Source organism: Rhinoraja longicauda, chromosome 28 (genome assembly GCF_053455715.1).
Source record: "Rhinoraja longicauda isolate Sanriku21f chromosome 28, sRhiLon1.1, whole genome shotgun sequence".
Lineage (NCBI taxonomy): Eukaryota > Metazoa > Chordata > Chondrichthyes > Rajiformes > Arhynchobatidae > Rhinoraja > Rhinoraja longicauda.
Window position 1 is genome coordinate 6254161 of NC_135980.1, and position 20943 is coordinate 6275103.

At 46.3% G+C, this 20943-nt stretch overlaps 1 protein-coding gene across 2 annotated transcripts in view; it reads left to right on the plus strand.

The window, feature by feature from the left end:
* Positions 1–234: 234 nt before the first annotated feature.
* LOC144607340 (TLE family member 5-like) overlaps positions 235–20943 on the plus strand; it is a 158103-nt gene continuing 137394 nt past the window's right edge. For both annotated transcript variants that reach the window (XM_078424094.1, XM_078424095.1), the window contains exon 1: positions 235–930. In XM_078424094.1, coding sequence (XP_078280220.1) covers positions 907–930 — 24 coding nt within the window. In that variant the 5' untranslated portion in view covers positions 235–906. The remainder of the gene's footprint in view (positions 931–20943) is intronic.

The following is a 20943-nucleotide window of genomic DNA, read 5'->3' on the forward strand; positions in this document are numbered from 1 at the left end:
AAGCCTAGATGGAATACAAGTGGTTGAGAATACAAGTACTCTTATTCCTTTGCATTAACAAGAGTTTAATTTTTTAAAATATATAAACAAAAACAATTTTTTTTTCTTCTTGCCAACCATTAAAAATGGCCCCGGATAGCTGACTGACTTCCGCATCACGTGGCCGGGGCCTCATTCATCACGCTGTGTTGCGGGGGGAGGGAGGGAGGGAGGGATGTAGCGAGTGGGCGCCGACGTTACATTCGCTCTGCTACAATTTGCTACAGTGTCGCTCTGCTACAATTTGCTACAGTGTCGCTGTGCTGTTGCATTCGACAACATTGTATCCCGGGCGGAGGAAAGCCGATTCTTCCTCTTCTACAAAAACAAACAACAAAACAGAACCAGACCCTGGTGGGAAAAAGAAGAAAAGCAGAAAGAAGGAAGGAATAGAGAAAGAAAAGAAAAGAAAAGAAAAGGAAGGCAGAGGCGTTGAGCAACGCGCAGGGATGTTTCGCTCCTGAACCCGGCTCCCACCAACGTCGCCTCCTGAAGAGCCGGAGCTGTACAATGTATCGTGACTGCATTATGAAAGATAACAAATAAACCCTTCCGCGGTTTGAACTCACTCGTACACACAAAAACACACACGCGGAGAGAGAGAGAGAGAGAGAGAGGAGGAAAACGTGCGGGGAAGTGGCGGCGGAAACAGTCTCCGACCCTGGCTTTGTTTTACCCTGAAGACTGAAACGCGAACACGCAGCAATTTTCTCTTCTTTTTTTTGTTGTTTTGTCGCCGGTTGGATTTTTTTTTTTTCCCCGAAGGAGGGAGCTTTTCATTTTTTTTTTTTTTTTTTTTTTTAAACAAAAAAAGAAACACAACAATTGGGGGGAGATCTACGCGTCCAGGAGGCGAAGAAGGGGGCTATGTATCCGCAAGCTAGACAGTCGGTAAGTGAGTGGTGGCGGGGCATGTTGCACGTTGCAGTTTCGTCCCCCCTTGGCCCTGGCTAATCTCACCCTTTTCGCAGAATCCCAGCGAAAATATATCGATATAAGAAACTGGCCGGCGCTCAATGTGTCCCGTTGCTGTTTACAGAGCATTACTAACACTCTCCCTCCCTAGGTCTTCCTTTATTTTCCTAATTCTAAAGCCTTTACATTCACGTTCTTCTCTGCACGCTTTTAATTCCATTTCGAATCTCCATTTCAAAAAAAGAAATGCTCTCTATTTATTTAATTGTGATATCCCATCCGCAGTTTAAAAGAGAGATCTTCATCCATCTTCTTGTAAGATTTGTAGTTCTACCCGGATTGGGTCTGTTGTGGACTTTGTCATCTTTTGTTTCTCTTTCTTATTGCTTTATTTATTTTTTAGAAAGCCTTTTGGTTTTGTGTTGTGTAATTAGCCGTCTGGTCTCAACACTTGAAACAAGGTACATGGGGGAAATATCATATCATATATATATACAGCCGGAAACAGGCCTTTTCGGCCCTCCAAGTCCGTGCCGCCCAGCGATCCCCGCACATTAACACTATCCTACACCCACTAGGGACAATTTTTACATTTACCCAGCCAATTAACCTACATACCTGTACGTCTTTGGAGGTGGAGGTGGAATATTTTTTTTGCTTCGACCACAATTATGTTGTTTTCAAAATTGGGGGTAAGTTTAAAAAAAAAATGTTTGCATTAGGATTCTCAGGGCAAGAGAGTTACCACCTCCTTCACGTGACCTTTAACCTATCCTTAGATCAGCCAGCATCTCCAGTGTCCATTTTGTCTGCACCATTGAAGATTTATTATTGAAATCTACTGTATCAAATGCTGGATTTTAAACCTAACACGAGTCCAATGTGTCCTCGATGCTTCCCAGTAAAGCTAAAGTGGCTGGCAAGGAGGAGAACTGTCGTGAGTAGGAAGGAACTACAGATGCAGGTTCACACCGAAGATAGTCACAAAAAGCTGGAGTAACTCAGCGGGACAGACAGCATCTCCGGAGAAAGGAAGAGGTGACATTTCTGGTCACGACCCTTTTTCGAACAGGAACCATCACGTCTGTTCACTGGTTCCTTTTCCAGTGTTCAGTCAGGATGGCTGTAAAGGAATGGATGAAGGAGAGAGAGAAGATAACCTTGCTAGGGCAATGCATAAATTGTCTATTAGCCTATTTATCCAATTTCATTTCCTGTGCGCACTGTTCCTTCCTGGCTTATGGTTGAGGAGTGATCTGAACCTTAAAGGTCCTTCCTGTGTCTCTGTCTCTATTGATTCTGCACAGCTTATTTGAGGGAAGTCAAGGTAATTATATTTTTAATAACAATAATTTGATAATAAGGTAATCTTATCTTCACCCCCCCCCCCCCCCCAACTCCAATCAATCTGAAGAAGGGTCCTGAACTGAAAAGTTGCTTATCCGTCTTCTGAGATGCTGCCTGACCCTCACTGAGTTACTCCAGCAGTTGGTGTCCTTTGTGGATTAACCAGCATCTGCAGTTTCTTGTTTCTAATTTTATCTGTGCCTGCATCGTGCACGAGGGATGTGGGATTACAAGGAGTTGGAAGACTGGCCGATCTATTCCTCGTCTCGCACAGGGTCACCACAGCCAGCAGCCGCTCCCCTGAGAAGCTAATTCGTCAGTGAATGGTTGTAGAATCGAAGGCCGCTGTGTTTTGTGTAGTTCACACTGCTGGAGAAGCCAATTCTTAATCATTTTCTTTCACTGTTGTGGTGCTTTAAAAGGAGCCCTTTATATTGCTGTGGAATGCTTTGCAACCCTTGCAATTTATTACGTGGTCTGTGCGAGCTGCAATCAGAACTGGATATGGTCTTGACAGTTGAATTTTGCCAAGCTTTCCTCTCCCCAACCACATGGCAAGTGCTGCTGCTATCATCACCAATGAACGTGGCACCATTCCACAGGACTCTCTGAACAGTCTGGCACAGACACGGACTTCTTGCTGGCTTCCCTGGCTGCGTTGCAACTCCGCAGATGGTATTTGTGTTTCGGCTGCTCTGCTGGGTGACGTTTACCTTGCACCAGGAGGGCATATTATTGATGGTCGATGTGAGTTGGCTGCTCACCTGAGAGTCATTTACTTGTCCAAAGTCAAAGAAGCCGGTGCATTTCATAGCTGCATCTGCAGTCTGGTCAGACAGGGCTAATAGGAACGGGAACCAGAGCAGCCTTTTGTTTTTGTCCATGGCACAGTGATCTGCTGATTTCACACCTGGTGCCGTTGTTGGGGGTCAGCTGAACGTCTAGATCAGTGGTGGAGCTTGGAACCATTTTGATAGAGGGACTGCAGATGCTGGTTTAAACCGAAGATGAGACGCAAAATGCTGGAGTAACTCAGCGGGACTGGCAGCATCTCTGGAGAGTAGGAACGGGTGGCATTTCAGGTCGAGACCGTTCTTCTGAAGAAGGGTCTTGACCCGAAACGTCACCCATTCCGTCTCTCCAGAGATGCTGCCAGTCCCGCTGAGTTACTCCAGCATTTATCTTATCTCCCATAGTCGACTGTGAATGGATCGAATATCTTAGCCACGGAGCAAGGTTCAAAAAAATTCTTTCCAACTTCTGCCAATGCACAGCAGAAAGCATTTTTTCAGGATGCAAAGTGGCATGGTTTGGGAATGGCTCCATCCAATACGGCAAGAAATTGCAGAGAATAGTGGGTGCAGCCCAGACCATCACACAAACCATTGACCTCCATTTACACTTCACGATGCCTCGGCAAGTCCACCACCATTGTCAAGGATGAGTCTCACCCCGGTCACTCCCTCTTCTCCCTTCCCCCATCAGGCAAGGGGTTTCGAAGCGTAAAAATACACACCTCCTGATTCGGGGACAGTTCCCAGCTGTTATCAGGCAACCGAACCATCCTACCAACAACTAAAAAGCTGTCCAGAACTACTATCTACCTCATGGGTGACCTTCGGACTATCCTTTTTTGGACTTTGCTGTCTTTCCTTGGTACTAAACGTTCTTCCCTTATCTTGTATCTGTACATTGTAAATGGCTCGATTGTAATCGTGTTTTGTCTTTCCGCTGACTGGATAGCACGCCACAAAAGCTATTCACTCGATACACGTGACAATAAATTAAACTAATTTATAATGAAACATATAAGATAATTAGGGGATTGGACACATTAGAGGCAGGAAACATGTTCCCAATGTTGGGGGAGTCCAGAACAAGGGGCCACAGTTTAAGAATAAGGGGTAGGCCATTTAGAACGGAGATGAGGAAGAACTTTTTCAGTCAGAGAGTGGTGAAGGTGTGGAATTCTCTGCCTCAGAAGGCAGTGGAGGCCAGTTCGTTGGATGCTTTCAAGAGAGAGCTGGATAGAGCTCTTAAGGATAGCGGAGTGAGGGGGTATGGGGAGAAGGCAGGAACGGGGTACTGATTGAGAGTGATCAGCCATGATCGCATTGAATGGCGGTGCTGGCTCGAAGGGCTGAATGGCCTACTCCTGCACCTATTGTCTATTGTCTATAAACTAAATCTACCACATTGGAAACCCTCAGACTATCTTTAATCAGACTTTACTGGATTTTATCTTGCATGATAAAGGGAATAACGTTTAATGTATCTGTATAACGTGGATGAACACAAAATGCTGAAATACCTCGGTGGGGCAGGCAGCATCTCTGGAGAGAAGGAATCGGTGACGCTTTGGGTTGAGACCCTTCAGTCTGAAGAAACGTCGCCCATTCCTTCTCTCCAGACATGCTCCAGAGTTACTCCAGCATTTAGTGTCCATCTTTGGTTTAAACCAGCGTCTGCAGTTCCTTCCTACGACTGTACACTGTGGCTGGCCTGATCATAATCAGATATAGTCTTTCCGCTGACTGGTTAGCACACAATGAAAGCTTTTCACTGTACCCCTATATGTGTGACACTAAACTGAACTGAACTCCATCTTTCTGTTTCCCCACCTTGGCTCTCAGCTCGGCTGAGCTGACTCTGCAGCGCCTGCCAAAGATCAGTGTTCATCACCACATGGACATTGCCCAGTTCAACAAGTGCTGTGACGGGGGGGATGGGAGGGATTATTTGGAATTACTTGTGGCTCTGCGCCCTGTTCAGCTGTGAGTCCCTTTTAGTGCCGTTGACTCATCTGTCAATTGTTGTTCTAACCATCAGACGACTTGACACCCTGAAGCTGTTTAATGGCAATCAGTGAGATATTTAGCCAATTCCCTCTTCACGGTCCTGAGGTCGAATAAAGCACTTGTTTCGATCCCGCCTGAAATCAGATTGTCCAACATGGACTGAAACCCAAACCTCTAATCACGCAGATGAAATGCAGAAGTTTATCATGGCAATTAAATAAGGCTTGAATACATGCGTGCCATGGATACTGGCAACCTCTGCTGCCTGACCTCCGTTAGTCCAGGCAACCCTGCAGTTGGAACAAAAAATGAACTTGCAGCTGTATCATGTCACGGTTTTATGTAAATTGTACGGGGATAAAACTCTCTGCCAGTTTTGGATTAGCTGAGCCCCGCTGCTGAATGTTGGCCGGCATTTGCTTGAATTTGGCACAAAATGGCTCCTGTTCGTGTTGTTCCTTATCTGCCTGGAAAAGTTCTCTGCGTGGTGAAGGTCGGTGGTTTAATGAACCAAAGGGACCTGAATTTTTATTCAATCAAAAAGAAGGCTTTTTTTTTTTTATTTAAAGAAAAACAGTCAAAGTGCTGGAGCAACTCAGTGCATCAGGCAGCGTCTCTGGAGAACATGGACAGGTGAATTTCGGATCGGCATTGTTCCAGTTCTTTGTGATTACCGAAGGCTTCTTTAACCACTTGATATCTTTCCCTTCACTGGATTGTGAAGCGATTGAGATCTTGTCAAGGTGATTGAGAACCAGTGTGGTTGGGGGAGTGGGGGAGGTGACTTGTAATAAAAACTGCAGGTGCTGCTGGTTTGTGCTAACGATAGGCACAAAATGCTAGAGTAACTCTGGGTCAGGCAACATCTCTGGAGAAATAGATAGGTGACGTTTCGCGTCGGGACCCTTCTTCAGACTGGCATATTGGTATTTTAACCTTCATCTCCACCCCAGGGTTCCTGTTCTGCAGACGTCAAAAGGCTTTATTTTTAAATTGCGTCGATCATTTTAATTTTAAGCAAATCCTTTAAGCTTCAGGCAATCAGAAGAATGATGGGGTTTGTTAATTGTCAAATTAGTTAAATTTGGTTACAATACAATGGAAGTGCCAGAATTTAATCAGTGTGGCTCTTGTAGGAAGAGGCACGGAAGAGAAAATCAAACAGGGATCACTGACCTTTGTCGAGTGATTCCTACATGTTCCAGCTGACATTAGTGAAGAGGAGGATTTTAACGGGAATTCTCTTCGCAACAGAATTGTCCAGCTTCCATTCTCTCCCCCCACTCCCTTGAGTCATATCTCAATGTGTAACATAATCTGTTAGGCTGTACGCTGGAGTGAGTTACTGCTGTCCGAGAAGTTGGAGAATATTTCCAGGTTTCATCGTGTAAAGATCTATCTGCGAACATCCAATTTTTCCTGACATTTTAAAGGTTGGCTCACTTTATCGTTACCTTATTGTTCATCTGCAGAGCAAAATAGGCTTTCCCCATTATCAAAAAACAATCCCACGTTTGGCTTCTCAAGTGCCCTCTGGATGGCTTGTGGTAAAAGTGCTAATTTAGCAATTCAGCCATGAATGTCCTTCAGAGCCTGAATTACTGTGCTTGTGTACAAATGGGAGCTTTGGGAGTTATCGCGTGCAGTTGTCATTTCCAGTCTGATTTGGATGAGCTTGGAAGAATTCGGTTGCCTATTCCCAGGCTGTGCAAGGAGCCAGCACATCAAATTGTCTACCTTGTCATTGTCTCGCCCGGGCATAGATTGTAGAACTGGGTTTTTCTTTTTTGGATTCGGATTGAAAATAATAAACACTAGAATATGTTCGCTCCTTCCCTTTTGTCCTTTGAATATTTTATTCCGCTTGAGAAAATTCATCGGTTGGTAATGAAAATGTTATTTCAAGTACCCGGTGTCAGCACTTGTGGCTTGCAAAAAAAGAGTCATCTGAAACGTAGTTTATTTTGATTATTAATGAGTCCTGGCTTCAGGGCCCTCAAATTCTCAGGTTGGTAATTCACTGCAGAAAAATAAAATGGATGTTCTTTCCCCCCCCCCACCCCCAGCCCCATTTAAAAATAAAGGACAACCATTTGTTCTGTATCAATTTCAACTGGTTCTTGGCACAGGTTTAACTTGTGTGTTTAAGTCGGGGACCAGCAATCCAGAATGGTTGTGGTTCCTCAGATGTCTCCCATCCCCTGCAGTGTGAATGTTGGCCTGATTTGGATATCAGGATGTGAATTAGTCAAGGCGTTATAGGTTTTTGGACAAACATAAGACAGTACAGCACAGGATTAGGCCCTTTGGCCCGCAATGTCAGTGCCACACATGATGCCAAGATAAACTGATCTCATCTCCTTGTGTGATCCATATCCCTCCAGTCCCTGCATTTCCATGTGTTCGTCTAAAAGCTCCTCCATGCCACTATCCTATCCTCCTCCCGCTCCCATGCCTAGCTGTACATTCCAGGCACCCACTACCCTCTCTATAAGATAAAAAAACATGCCCTGCACATCTCTTGAAACTTTGCCCACCAATCTTAAAACGTTGCCCTCTAATCTGAGGTTTACCACTGTGGGGGGGGGGGGAAATGGTTCTGACTGTCTGCCCGATCTCTGCCTCACATACTTTTATGTACCCTGGCCATCCAGAGAACACAATCTGAAGGGTCCAGACCCGAAATGTCACCCATCCTTTTTCTCCAGAGATGTTGCCTGACCTGCTGAGTTTCTCCAGCACTTTGCGTCGATCTTTTTCCAACCTCTCCTTGTAACTGATACCTGCTAATCCAGGCAGCGTTCTGGTAAACCTCTGCACCCTTTCTATATCCTCAACGTCCTGTCATGAGGTGACATGATTTGATTCCCTCTGCAGCAATGTTGTGCCAATAAAGTGTAGCAGCAGCAGCAGCAGCATTGGACAAGAAAATCCCCCGGGACAAGTTCAGGCAGAGCCGAAATGTCTGATCTGTTTGGCAGCTGAAGCAGAAGCTGAACAGGTGATTGTTTATGGACTTTGGCAAGGGCGGTGGTTTCGCACTTCAATCAGGGTTTTGTGTTTGTCATGACAGTGCGTGCAAGTATGTGCATTGAGGATAAGCTGTGGTATAGTCCACAATCATGGAGGTAGCTTGTTCTCACCAGTGAAGTGACCACGTGTGTGTGTGGGTAACTGGCCACTTGAGTTGGGATAGCCAAGATGGGATATCCAGGCTGGTGTGGGATATCGCTCCGACGATTTACGAAGTAGACATTTACCAGCATTAAATATAGAAAAATGCATGGAATCTGAATGTCCGCTTCAAGTCTCCCGGTTTAGGAAATAGTTTAGTTTAGAGAAACAGTGCTGAAATAGGCCTTTTGGCCCACCAAGTCTGTGCTGACCAGCGATCCCCACACACTCGCACTATCCTACACATACTAGTGACAATTTACAATTGCGCCAAGCCAATTAACCTACAAACCTGTGCGTCTTTGGAGTGTGGAAGGAAGCCGGAGCCCCCAGAGAAAACCCACGCGGTCATGGAGAGAACGCACAAACTCCGTACTGACAGCACCAGTAGTCACTGGATTGAACCCGGGTGTGTAGGGCAGCAACTCTACCGCTGTGTCACACCAGATGCAAATAGGTGCAAAAGCAGCTGAACAGGAGTTCTGCCAGGACTTCACTGAGAAAAGGAGTTGAGATTTTTTTCACCTCCTCCAGACATTCCTTTTTATATTCACTGGTCTTCACCACCTCTTTCTATTGCAACTCAACCACTTGTGCCTCTCAATCTCTCCTATCTTATTTGTTCTCTCGGCCCCTCCTCTTTTCTTTGCAACAGGACATTTTCCCTCTGATTGTGTCCCATTTCCCAGAAGAGAGGTTGTTGACATGGAGCATTAACTCTATTTCTCCTGCCGCAGGGGCTACCCGACCTGTTGAGTACTTCCAGCATTGTCTACCTTTATGCGAAACGCAAAGTGTTGCAGAAATCCGTGGGCCAGGCAGTATCTGTGGAGGGAATTGATTGGCCAATGTTTTGGGTCGGGCCTTTGTCCGTCCATTCCTTCTGCAGATGTTGCCTGACCTGCAATATTTGTTCCTCCATCACTTTGCGTTTTGCATCTTTTATGGATCTACAGGCTGATTACTTGTGTTCGCTGCTGGTGTCGATTGCGATGTGGAAAAGTCGACGTGCATTGTATTGGATTTTGCAGCTTTTTTGAGTAGAAGTAATCTCTGTGCCCTGGGTTGAATGTGACCAATGCCTGCTGCTTCCACTCAGTAGGTATCTGGTTGCCATTACCTGTGAGCTTGCACGTGTTTTGGGGTGTAGGAGGAAACCAGAGCACCTGGAGGAAACCCACACAGTGACAGGTAGAGCATGCAAACTCCACACAGACAGCACCTCTGGACGGTATCGAGAGCCCAGGTCTCTGGTTGACAGCTATGCCGCCGTGCTGCCCTTCTTAATGCTCTTCAGCAGATATTGCCTGCGTTTGCTAGACTGTGTGGTGTGCAGCGAGTGAAGTTTCTGCATGTGTTTGACACTGATGTCGGTCAGTAAGTGTCAGCTGGAGGGCCGCGGCCAACAGGGGGAAGCCTCCGAGCTGGTTTCCCGCAGCAGAACGGACGCAAGACCCGGCGGACCGTCCGCGGCCTAGAGCAGGAAACTGCTGAGCCTGTCCTTGCTCGGAGATCCCAGTGCACCACAGCCTGGGAATGGCAGCTGCCGAGTCGACCTGTACTCATCCCCAAAGGCCAGAGACGGGGAGGATGGAGCCGGTGACACCACCGGTGAGGAGCAGGGACGGTACGAGAGGAGTGGGAACCGGGGGCTTGCTGCGGCTGGGCCCACTGGGCTGGGCGAGGAGAGGGATGTCGGTTCGTAAGTCGAGCCGCTCATCCAAGGGAAGGCGGTGGCCAACGGTCTGTAGTAGCCTGGGGCTTTGCCTGGAACGGGCACCGCTCATAATAACCAGAGCGTGGCTTTGAAAATGGTGCCAAAACATGGAGCCTCTTGCACGTGGGATCAGTGGACAATTTCTGTACAGTTTGCTAATCGGTTATGCGCTTGGCTATGGCAATACTCTACTGGACTGTTTGTAAGAAAAGTTTGCACTTGTGACAATTAAAAGCACCATTGAACCATCACACCATCAGTGATTGTCCCCGGTACTTGCATGAGTCTGCTGTAGTCGGCTAGTATTAGCAGTGAAGATGGACACAAAATGCTGGAGTAGCTCAATGGCACAGGCAGCATCTCTGGATGGAAGGAATTGGGTGACGCTTTGCGTCAAGACCGGAAATGTCACCCATTCCTTCTAACCAGCGATGCTGCCTGCCCCGCTGAGTTACTCCAGCATTTTATGTCTATCTTCAGTGTAAACCAGAGTTTACTTCCTACCGTAGCTGTTCCTTCCTACCGTGTTAGCCCACAGTCTAACTAGTGAGAAAAGCAAGCAACCAAGGCTCTGCTCTGTGTTGCTTGTTTGACGATGATCATAGATTATAACTCGAGTAACTCAGGCAACACAGGCAACATCTCGGGAGGGAAGGAACGGGTTACGTTTCGGGTCGAGACCCTTCTTCAGACTGGCATCTCGACTTGAAACTTATCTATTCCTTCTCTCCAGAGATGCTGCCTGTTCCGGTGAGTTACTTCAGCTTTTTGTGTCAATCTTCGGTTTAAACTAGCATCACCAGTTATATCATATCATATCATATATATACAGCCGGAAACAGGCCCCTTCGGCCCTCCAAGTCCGTGCCGCCCAGCGATCCCCGTACACTACACTATCCTACACCCACTAGGGACAATTTTTACATTTACCCAGCCAATTAACCTACATACAGTTCATTCGTAGAAGAAGGGTCTCGACCCGAAACGTCACCCATTCCTTCTCTCCTGAGATGCTGCCTGACCTGCTGAGTTACTCCAGCATTTTGTGAATAAATACTGTAGATTAGGAAGATTGCTTGCCGCATTGGTAGAAATGAGCACCACATGAATAATGGTGTTAGGTGTGACATTCCAGGTCCAGTTTTACCTCTGGTATGACTTAACCTACGATCTACACCAATTAAAATCTAACTGTGAGCACTGGTGGGTGGGTGGGGGAGGTAAGGGTGCTGTCTGGTTTCCACGCTATTGTTCTTCAGCATGAGCATGTGAGATGATAAAATTAACATTCTACCCTCCAGCCTAGTAGTGGTGGGGCTGTTTACTTTACAGATGGCAGTGCTGATTGAAATCGTGTCGCTCGGATCCTGGCAACCTGCCAGCAGTCTGTGCCAAAGTCTGCCTGCTACGTTGGGTGTTAGCAGGTGTACCTGTTCAGGGCAGCCCGGCTTTGGCCTGTAGCATATGCATCTTGACCTCTCGCTGCTACAGGCGTGGAGCTACCCAGCACTTGCAGGGCTGGGACCTGCTCATCTCCAAAGTGCTCCATTACCGACTGCCAAGTATTCAAAGAATGTTCTCGTACTTTAAAGAAACGACTGCTCTTCTTGCAGCATTATCTTTGGGCGTAACTCGAGTTGTCTTTTATTTAAAAATAACTTGCCCTGACCAGCAAATGATGTTTGTATTCAGAAGCCGTTTTACATACCAGCTTTGTGGTATGGTAATCTAGAGATTCTTTCTACCGAGAGATAATTCTTCGATTATCTCGACTCTGCTGAAGGGACAGATTTATTGAGAGAATCATGCTGGAAAATCTACTGCCGCTCCTGCCTTGCGAATGTTTCAGTAGCTTTGTCTGGCCTGAATGATATCGGAACTCAGTTGGGGGATAATTCAGCATGAATTTGGTTGGTGTGCTGTTGGTTTTGATGATTCTTTCATTGAACTTGGGGTTGATATCTGTCTTTTTGGACAACATTTCAATTGTTGTTTGTTCCGCGTTTTGTTTCTCTCACGTTGTTGACTCAGTTGAAGCGTGCTTTGAATATGTTCTCGACATCCTTTTAACTGGGAGCCATTGGAAAGATGTCCTGGCATGAAGAGGTGACTCTGTTAAATTGGTACATAACCTGTGCACATTTTTGCCCTTTACGTCTCCTTGGTCTTGCGCTTCAGGACAGTCAGTGTTAAAGAGAAATTGGCGACCATCGATAGAGAAGTGAGGGAGGAAGCACCTCAGCACTTTTGTCCGTATCTGCGGGGCCTTAAGCCCAGTTGTACCATTGCTGACGCTCACTGCTCTCATCTTGGCTCATGCCGGCTAACTGAACATAGTCATGCAGCATGGTGATGGGGCCCTTCAGCCCAATTCGTCCCTGCTGACCAAAGGTGCCCTATCTAAGCTTGCCCCATTTGCCTGTATTTGGCCAATATGCCTCTGAACCTCTCCTATCCATACAAATGTTGCTACCGCACCTGCCTGAAATACCTCCTCTGGCAGCTCATTCCATACACCCACCACTCTGAGGTTCCTGTGAAACCTTTCCCCACTCACCTTCAACTGATGTCCTCTCGTTCTTCATGCACCTACCCTGGGTAAACAACTTTGTTTACGCATCTTCGTTATCAGTTCCTCTCGTGCGAACATAAATTGAGATTCCAATCCTGGAATCACCAGGTTGTGTTGAGTACCAATTTCACAAAAGACAGTCTCCATGCGAGCCATTGTATTTGACTGTTTTACCACCATTTTGTTCAGAATTTATTGTGAGAGTATTTGGAAATCAAAGAGCGATAATTGCCAGGAGCCTGTAGATCACGTTAGTTTAGTTTAATGATACAGCACAGAAACAGGCCTTTTGACCCACCGAGTCCGCACTGACCAGTGAGTACCCCAAACACTCGCACTATCCTATACACTAGGGACCATTTAGAATCTTTACAGAAGCCAATTAACCTACAACCCTGTACGTCTTTGGAGTGTGGGAGGAAACTGGAGCACTTAGAGAATATCCACGTGGTCATGGGGAGAGCGTACGAACTCTGCACAGACGGCACCCGTAGTCAGGATCGAACCCAGGTCTCTGGCGTTGTAAGGCAGCAACTGTACCGCTGCCCATGTATCGAAATTAGACAGTGAAGAATTCTAAAGCTTCGTTGTGTGTACCTATTTCTTTAGGTAAACACTGTACTGAGAATGCACAAACTACTCTTGTATGAACTGTACTTAACTGCAACTTATCAGGTGACTTTAAGTCTCCACGCTCTGGCTATCATATGCGAAACAAGTTGAGCAAAGTTGTTTTTTGGTACAGATCCCATTGGATAGGGTTCAACCTGGACTGGAGAATCACTTTACAAGTGAGGTTGTCTTTGATTACACATGCTCCTTGTATCAAGTGTTGAATAAAAAGCTGTTCTGTTGCCTCTCCGCCAGCAACCCATGTTTGGTCCTGACCTCCAGTGCTGTTTGTGTGGAGTTTCCACACTCTCCCCTGTGCCCACGTGTGCTCTTCCCATCATGCACTAGTTCCCTCCCACATCTCGAAGACGTGCTAGTTGTCTAATGTACTGACAAAGAAATAATGACGTTCTTAGCGTTCAGCTGTTCTAAGTAAGTTCCATTGTTCTGTTGTTCTTACAATTAAACACACTTGGTTCTTGAGCTGGTTAATTGGCCACTGTAAAGTGTGGTATTGGTATTTTTGGATTTAATGGGCCAAATGCAGTTTAGTTTAGAGATACAGCGCGGAAACGGGCCCTTTCGGCCCACTGGGTCTGGGCTGACCAACGATCCCTGCACGTCAAAACTGCCTTACACACACTAGGGACGATTTTTACATTTACCAAGCCAATTACCCTACAAACCTGTACATCTTTGGAGTGTGGGAGGAAACTGAAGATCTCGGAGAAAACCCACGGGGGTCACTTACAAACTCCGTACAGACAGCACCCGTAGTCGGGATCGAACCCGGGTCTCCGGCGCTGCCTTCGCTGTAAGGCAGCAACTCTACCGCTGCACCACCGTGCAGCCAGTTAGGCTGGAAGAACTGCTGTTTGACTGACTCTATGATTCTAATAGACTGCAGGAAACAAGTGGGGAAGTGGGATAGCTCTGAGAGCTGGCATAGACTCGATGGGCTGCATGGTCTCTTGTTACAAAACAAAGTGAGCATAAGCATGAGAAGGCTTGCATTCATATGGAATGGTGCCAGTGTCTCAGCCACCCCAAGGTTTTGCTTCAAGTGCAATCATGTAAGCAAATGCCTCAACCATGTTTGCACAGCAAAACCCTCCAAATAACATTGCCGCAAGGGAATCGTCTCTGCTCTCGGATCTCAGGTGTGCTGGGCTTTGGCTTAAAGCCTCGTCAACAGGTACCCAAGAGTGCAGCGTTGAAGCATCAGCTGAAATCGTCTACACCAATTACAGAATCGAGCCAAGTCATAACCCCTTGATCAAAGCCTAGAATGCAACCAACTGAACCCAGCTCCCAGTGCAACTGGAGGGTTAATGAGCACGCTATCTATCCAGTGGAAGCCCAGTGGCGAAACTGGTCGAGCCGCTGCCTCGCAGTGACAGAACCCCGGGTTCAATCCCGACCCCGGGTGCTGCCTGTGTCGAGTTTATGTTCTTGCCGTGGCTGCGCGGGGTTTCCCTGGGATGATCCGGTTTCCTCCCACATCCCAAAGACACGCAGGTTTGTAGGGTTAATCGGCCTCTGTAAAATTTTCCCTGGTGTGTAGGGAGTGGATGGGAAAGTGGGCTGTGCGTGAATGGGAGCCGTTAGAGGGTAGACTAAAGAATGCGAGAGTTGCGAAATGTAAGAGTAGAGGGCCAATTCCAACTGGTCGGCTTGGTATTTCCTCCACTCCCAGGGCAGGAAGAAATAAAGGGGAAAAGGACCAAGCTGAGAAAATTGCAGATGGATAGCTGATACCAATTGAGAAACACGTTAGACATAAAATGCTGGAGTAACTCAGCGGGGCAGGCAGCACCTCTGGAGACAAGAAATAGGTGACGTTTCGGGTCGAGACCCTTCTTCAGACCAAGAATTAGGGGTGAGGGAAACTGGAGATATTGGACGGGTAAGGTGTGCAAACAACAGATCAAAGCAGACAATGATCAAGGAAATGTAGAATAGTTCATTGTTGGCTGAGGGAAAGGTGACAACGAGGCATGCAAACAGTACTCTAGTCTTCCTACACGCGAGAAATCAAGTTATCTGAGCTTGTAGAATTTAATTTTCAGATCAGAGTCCAGAAAGCTGCACTGTGCCCAGAGAGAAGATGAATTGTTGTTCCTCAAGATTGCTTTGGACCTCAGTGTGACAGTACAGTAGTCCACGGACTCTGACCAGATCACCTTATGCCTGTTAGACACAAAATGCTGGAGTAACTCAGCGGGGCAGGCAGCATCTGGAAAATCTCCAGAGATGCTGCCTGTCCCGCTGAGTTACTCCAGCATTTTGTGTCTACCTTCAAATTTCAACCTGCATCTGCAGTTCTTTCCTACGCCTTATCCCTGTGTTCACCTTGGCTTTTCTTTAAGAGACATCCCCTCGACCTCCTCCCTGCGGCTTTGCAAGCTGACTCTGTTGCCTTTTCAGTTCTGACGAAGAGTCTATGACCTGAAACATTGACTCTTGTTTCTCTTCCCACAAACGGGGCAAGACCAGCTGAGAATTTCCAGCATTTTCAGTTTCCGTTACAAAGCTGGTTGGGCTCAGATCTTCTGAGATGGAGTTGGGAAAGGGCAATTCATCCAATGTTAGACTTTCACTTTCTGACCAAAGGGTACTGCTTTACTGGGTGGGGGGTGGGGTGGGGGGGGGGGGGGTGTGGGTGGGGTGGGGTGGGGTGAGGTGGGGTGGGACGACACGACTGCAGATGCTGATTCAAACTGAAGACACAAAAGGCTGGAGTGATTCAATGGGTCAGGCAGCATCTCTGGAGAAAAAGAATAGGTGGCATTTCAGGATCAAGGACCAGGTGAACTTCAAGTGTGGCAGATAGAAGGTGGTGACTACTTTCCACCACCCAGAAAACCCATCACCAAAGCACCTTCGGCCTTTGTCGAACCATCTGCCTATCATCCCCCCCCCCACCCCCTTGCTGGATCCACCATCACCCACCTCTCTTCCCGCACCCCTTCTCCTACCATCAGTTTGAAGAAGGGTTCCGACCTGCGACATCACACATCCATGTTCTCCAAAGATGCTGTCTGACCCGTTGAATTACTCCCACCCTTTTTTTTTGTTGTAAGCTAGCATTTGTAGTTCTACTTTCTTCTTCATGACATTATCTGTAGAAACATGGCACTCGCCAGCTTGCACATGCGCGTCAATTCCTAATGAGGATCGCTCGCGGTATTTTTAGCATCGACGAAGGGTCCTTCATGTTAGTTCAAGGCACAAGTTGCACAGGGAGCCCAACATGACATCTTCAGTTTAAATGACGACAAAGTGTTTTCCTGCTGCCAGCATAACTACATTTATCAAAGCAGTGGGTGCTGATTGCTATCTCAAAGTGGTCATGGTTATGAAGTCCTTGCAGTGATTAATAAATCTTTCTGAGGAAATCGCTACTAATGTTCAAAAGCAAAATGGTGCAGATGCTGTAATTCTGGAATAAAATTAGGGGCTCTCCACCAAGTCGGTCGGCTTCTGGAGAGAGAGAGAGAGAGAGAGAGAGAGAGAGAGAGAGAGAGAAACTAGCAGTTGCCAATTTTGCACACTAACCTGTCAAGAGCAGATGGTAATTTTCCCTGAAACCATTATTGTTCTCCCCATGGATGCTGTCTGGCCTGCTGAGTATTCCCTTTTTATTTTTGTTTCACTAGGAGTTTCGAAACCCAGGGAGAAGTTGAGGCAACTTGTGTAGTAGTTGCAGAAAGGAACGAGTTGAGTAAATAAAATGGACACTAAGTGTCTTCACGCTGGTGCCACTTGTCGAGCTGCTGTCTCATAGTGTTAGAGACCCAGATTCAAGTTTGAACTCTGATGCTGCATTTGGAGTTTGCATGTTCTCCCTATGAATGTGTGTTTCTCTCTCCTCCAGGTAAATAACAAGTGGATTAATGTAGGATTAGTGTGAGATGGTGGTGTAGACCATACGATGTATCTGACTTTGTGGTGGCTGGCTGTGTTGAGGTAGTTACAATGGGAAAAGGCTCCTTTGGGATACAAACACTCTGGGTGAATGCGTAGTATGTGGGCTGTATGTTCCACATGTGCTCTTCATTTCAATAGACAATAGGTGCAAGAGGAGGCCATTCGGCCCTTCGAGCCAGCACCACCATTCAATGTGATCATGGCTGATCATTCTCAATCAGTGCCCCGTTCCTGCCTTCTCCCCATACCCCCTGACTCCGCTATCCTTAAGAGCTCTATCTAGCTCTCTCTTGAATGCATTCAGAGACTTGAGGCAGAGAATTCCACAGATTCACAACTCTGACTGAAAACGTTTTTCCTCAACTTCCTCAATTTCTTCTTGCAACTTAACACAGTACAATGTTGTTTCTTCGCAGCTGAAAGTCGACGATGTCTGTTTGGTTCAACTGCCAACAGTTTTTGATGTGTATATCTTGAAACCGGCACTTGGTATTAACAGCCTTTAAGCATCAAACGAAGACACTTTGTCGATGATTGAGTTGTAGTGTGATGTATGGACACCACAGTATCTTTGCCGAAGAAAGTGGTGCTTATGTAATAACTTTGCTTGTATTTTAAATATTATGAAACACTTGAACATCATGCACCACTTTTTATTTTGTCAAATTGTAGTCACTGTAGTGGGAAGTATGCCAGATGATTTGTGCACAGCAAGTTTCCACCTTTGTGATAATGATATGAGAAGATAGACACAAGTGCTGGAGTAACTCGACCGGTCAGGTAGCATCTATGCCAAAAAAGGATGGGTGATGTTATGGGTCGGGATCCTTCTTCAGACTGAAAGTAGAGGTTTGGGGGGCGGTGGGGGATGGGAGGATGGGAGGATGGAGCTGTCCAGGACCAGTTAAGGCCATCATTTTTCACCCATCCTTTTCCTCCAGAGATGCTGCCCGATCGGTTGACTTACTCCAGCACTTGTGAACTGGACTTTCCTATGCCCACTTGAGAAGGCGGTGAAGACATGACCTTGGTTTAAAGCCTCGATTTAAAAGATGGATCTCGTTAGTGCAGTGCAGTTTCATAAATACCCTGGTGTGTTAGCGTAGTTTTTGGAGTCGTAGATGTGTGAATTACTATTAGCCAGCTAACCAAAGTCAGCTGACTGAGTGTGTTCCCAGCAAGTAGATAGCTGGCAGAGATGACCATTCTCCCATGCAGTTCACAGCATTGTTCATGTACGTGTAACTAGCTGTAGGAGAGTTTCATTACTGATTAACTAAGTAACTCTAACAAAAAAAAAGTGGCAGCCGAGCAAGTTTTATAGTCATTTTGAATGTGTGCACGTCAGTAATAAATCCCAAAACTTAAATGGGCCTTTAATGTTTTGTTCATTCCCTGAACGTGAAGTAACAGCTTTGAAGAAGAACTCTGTCTCCCACTTTAATGTTTATCAATGAGCAATACTTGTGCAACTGCACAGCGCAGGGTTATTTATAGCTATTCTGTGCACCAAAGAGCCTGTTGTTTTCAAAATGTGCAAAAAGAAAAATTAGCATCTTCAGAGATTTCAGTTGATTAATTTTGGTATTGTTACAGGTCATTAATTCCAAAGTAAACCTGGTGCCTTGTTTACTTGTGAGAGGGCAGTGTGGTCTCAGTTCGCACAGACTACAGGCATGGTTGACTTGGAGATGGTGCCACAGAGCTTTAGTAGATTGATTTCTCGGATAAGGAGTCATGCTTTTCCTTTCCGAAGCAGTTGAGGAGTTTCTACCTTAACTCTGCAGATTAGTAGAATGAGTGTTGATCTCTTCGAAGAAAGTTTCAGGAAGAAAGACTAAGACGCAGTGGTGGAGTTGTTGCCCTACAGCGCCAGAGGCCTGGGTACGATCCTGACTAGGGGTGCTGTTTGTTCAGAGTTTGTACATTCTCCGAGTGCTCTGGTTACAATAGACAATAGGTGCAGGAGTATTTGGCCCTTTGAGCCAGCACCACCATTCAATGTGATCATGGCTGATCATTCACGATCAGTACCCCGTTCCTGCCTTCTTCCCATACCCCCTTACTCCGCTATCCTTAAGAGCTCTATCTAGCTCTCTCTTGAATGCATTCAGAAAACTGGCCTCCACTGCCTTCTGAGGCAGAGAATTCCACAGATTTACAACTCTCTGACTGGAGGTTTTTCCTCATCTCCGTTCTAAATGGCTTACCCCTTATTCTTAAACTGTGGCCCCTTGTTCTGGACTCCCCCATCATTGGGAACATGTTTCCTGCCTCTAACGTGTCCGACCCCTTAATAATCTTATGTTTCGATAAGATTCCCTCTCATCCTTCTAAATTCCAGTGTATACAAGCCTAGTCGCTCCAGTCTTTCAACATATGACAGTCCCGCCATTCCGGGAATTAACCTGGTAAACCTACGTTGCACGCCCTCAATAGCAAGAGTTTCCTCCCACAACCCAAAGACGTACAGGTTTGTAGGCTAATTGGCTTTGGTAAATTGTCTCTAGTGTGTCGGGTAGTGCTAGTGTACGGGGTGATTGCTGGTCAGACGGTCTCGGTGGGCTGAACGGCATGTTTCCATGCTGCACCTCTGAAAGTCCAAAAGTAAATAAAGACTCCAGAGATAGATGTCTTAAGGTTACCTGCCACACCACTTTATCCTGCTTCTCACCTCTTCCAGCTTTCTTCTCTTCCTTCCACTCCACCTCCCCCCCCCCCCCCCACTCCCCCCAACAATCAGTCTGAAGAAGGGTCCCTATCTCAAGTTCACCAGAGATGCTGCCAGAACTGCTGAGTTACTCCAGCACTTTGTGTCCTGTTATGTATTGAGGTTATGTCTTGCAAGCAAAAACATAACAGATAAGACACAAGGAACTGCAAATGTTCGAATCTTGAGTAAAAAACACAAACGCAGCAGGTCAGGTAGCATCTCTGGCAGGAAGGGTTCCAGCCCAAATGTCATCTGTCCATTTCCACCCACAGGGTAACTACAGCATTTTTTTCCGCAATAACAAATAAGAACAGGAATGGACTATTTGACCCTTGGAGAATGCTCTACCATTAATACATCCTTTACAGTAAAAGTGATTCCTGGGCACCAGTCCATTGATTATCAATGAAGAACAAGAAGCCATCATGTCAGTTAAAATGTCAGTCATTCAGAACTGAGATGCAATGAGGAATTCCTAGTCCCAGTATGGGTTTTTTTTGGGGGGGGGGGAATATCTGCCTTGGAGGCCAATGGGTACCAAGTGTAACCGGGCTTAACATTTTCTTCTTTCAGTTCAGTATGAGGGTGATTTTTTTTTTGTGTGTCCATATTTCATTAATATTTGCCTTTTTCAGTTAAAATAAGTTCAGTCAAGGAGGTCGATGGCTTTAAATAGATTTACAGAAATAAATTAGTTTAAGCTTTGCTGTTTTGAGTCATACAGCATGGAAACAGGCACTTCGCCCAACTCCATGCCGACCAAGATGTTCCATCTCAGGTAGTCCCATTTGCCTGTATTTGGCCCTTATCTCTCCAAACCTCTTCCATTCACGTTCCTGTCCAAGTATCTTTTAAATGTTTTTGTGCCTGCCTCGACTATCTCTTTTGACAGCTCATTCCATATACCCACCACTGTCTGTGTGTGAGTGAGGTGAGGGGGGGGGGGGGTGGAAGGAATTACCTGTCGGGCTCCTATTAAATCTTTCCCCTCTCTCCTTAAATCTATGTCCTCTGGTTTTTGATTCCCCTACTCTGGGTAAAAAATTCTGTTCATTCATCTTTGGAGTTTAGAAGGATGAGGGGGGAACCTCATTGAAACTTATCGAATAGTGAAAGGCCTGGATAG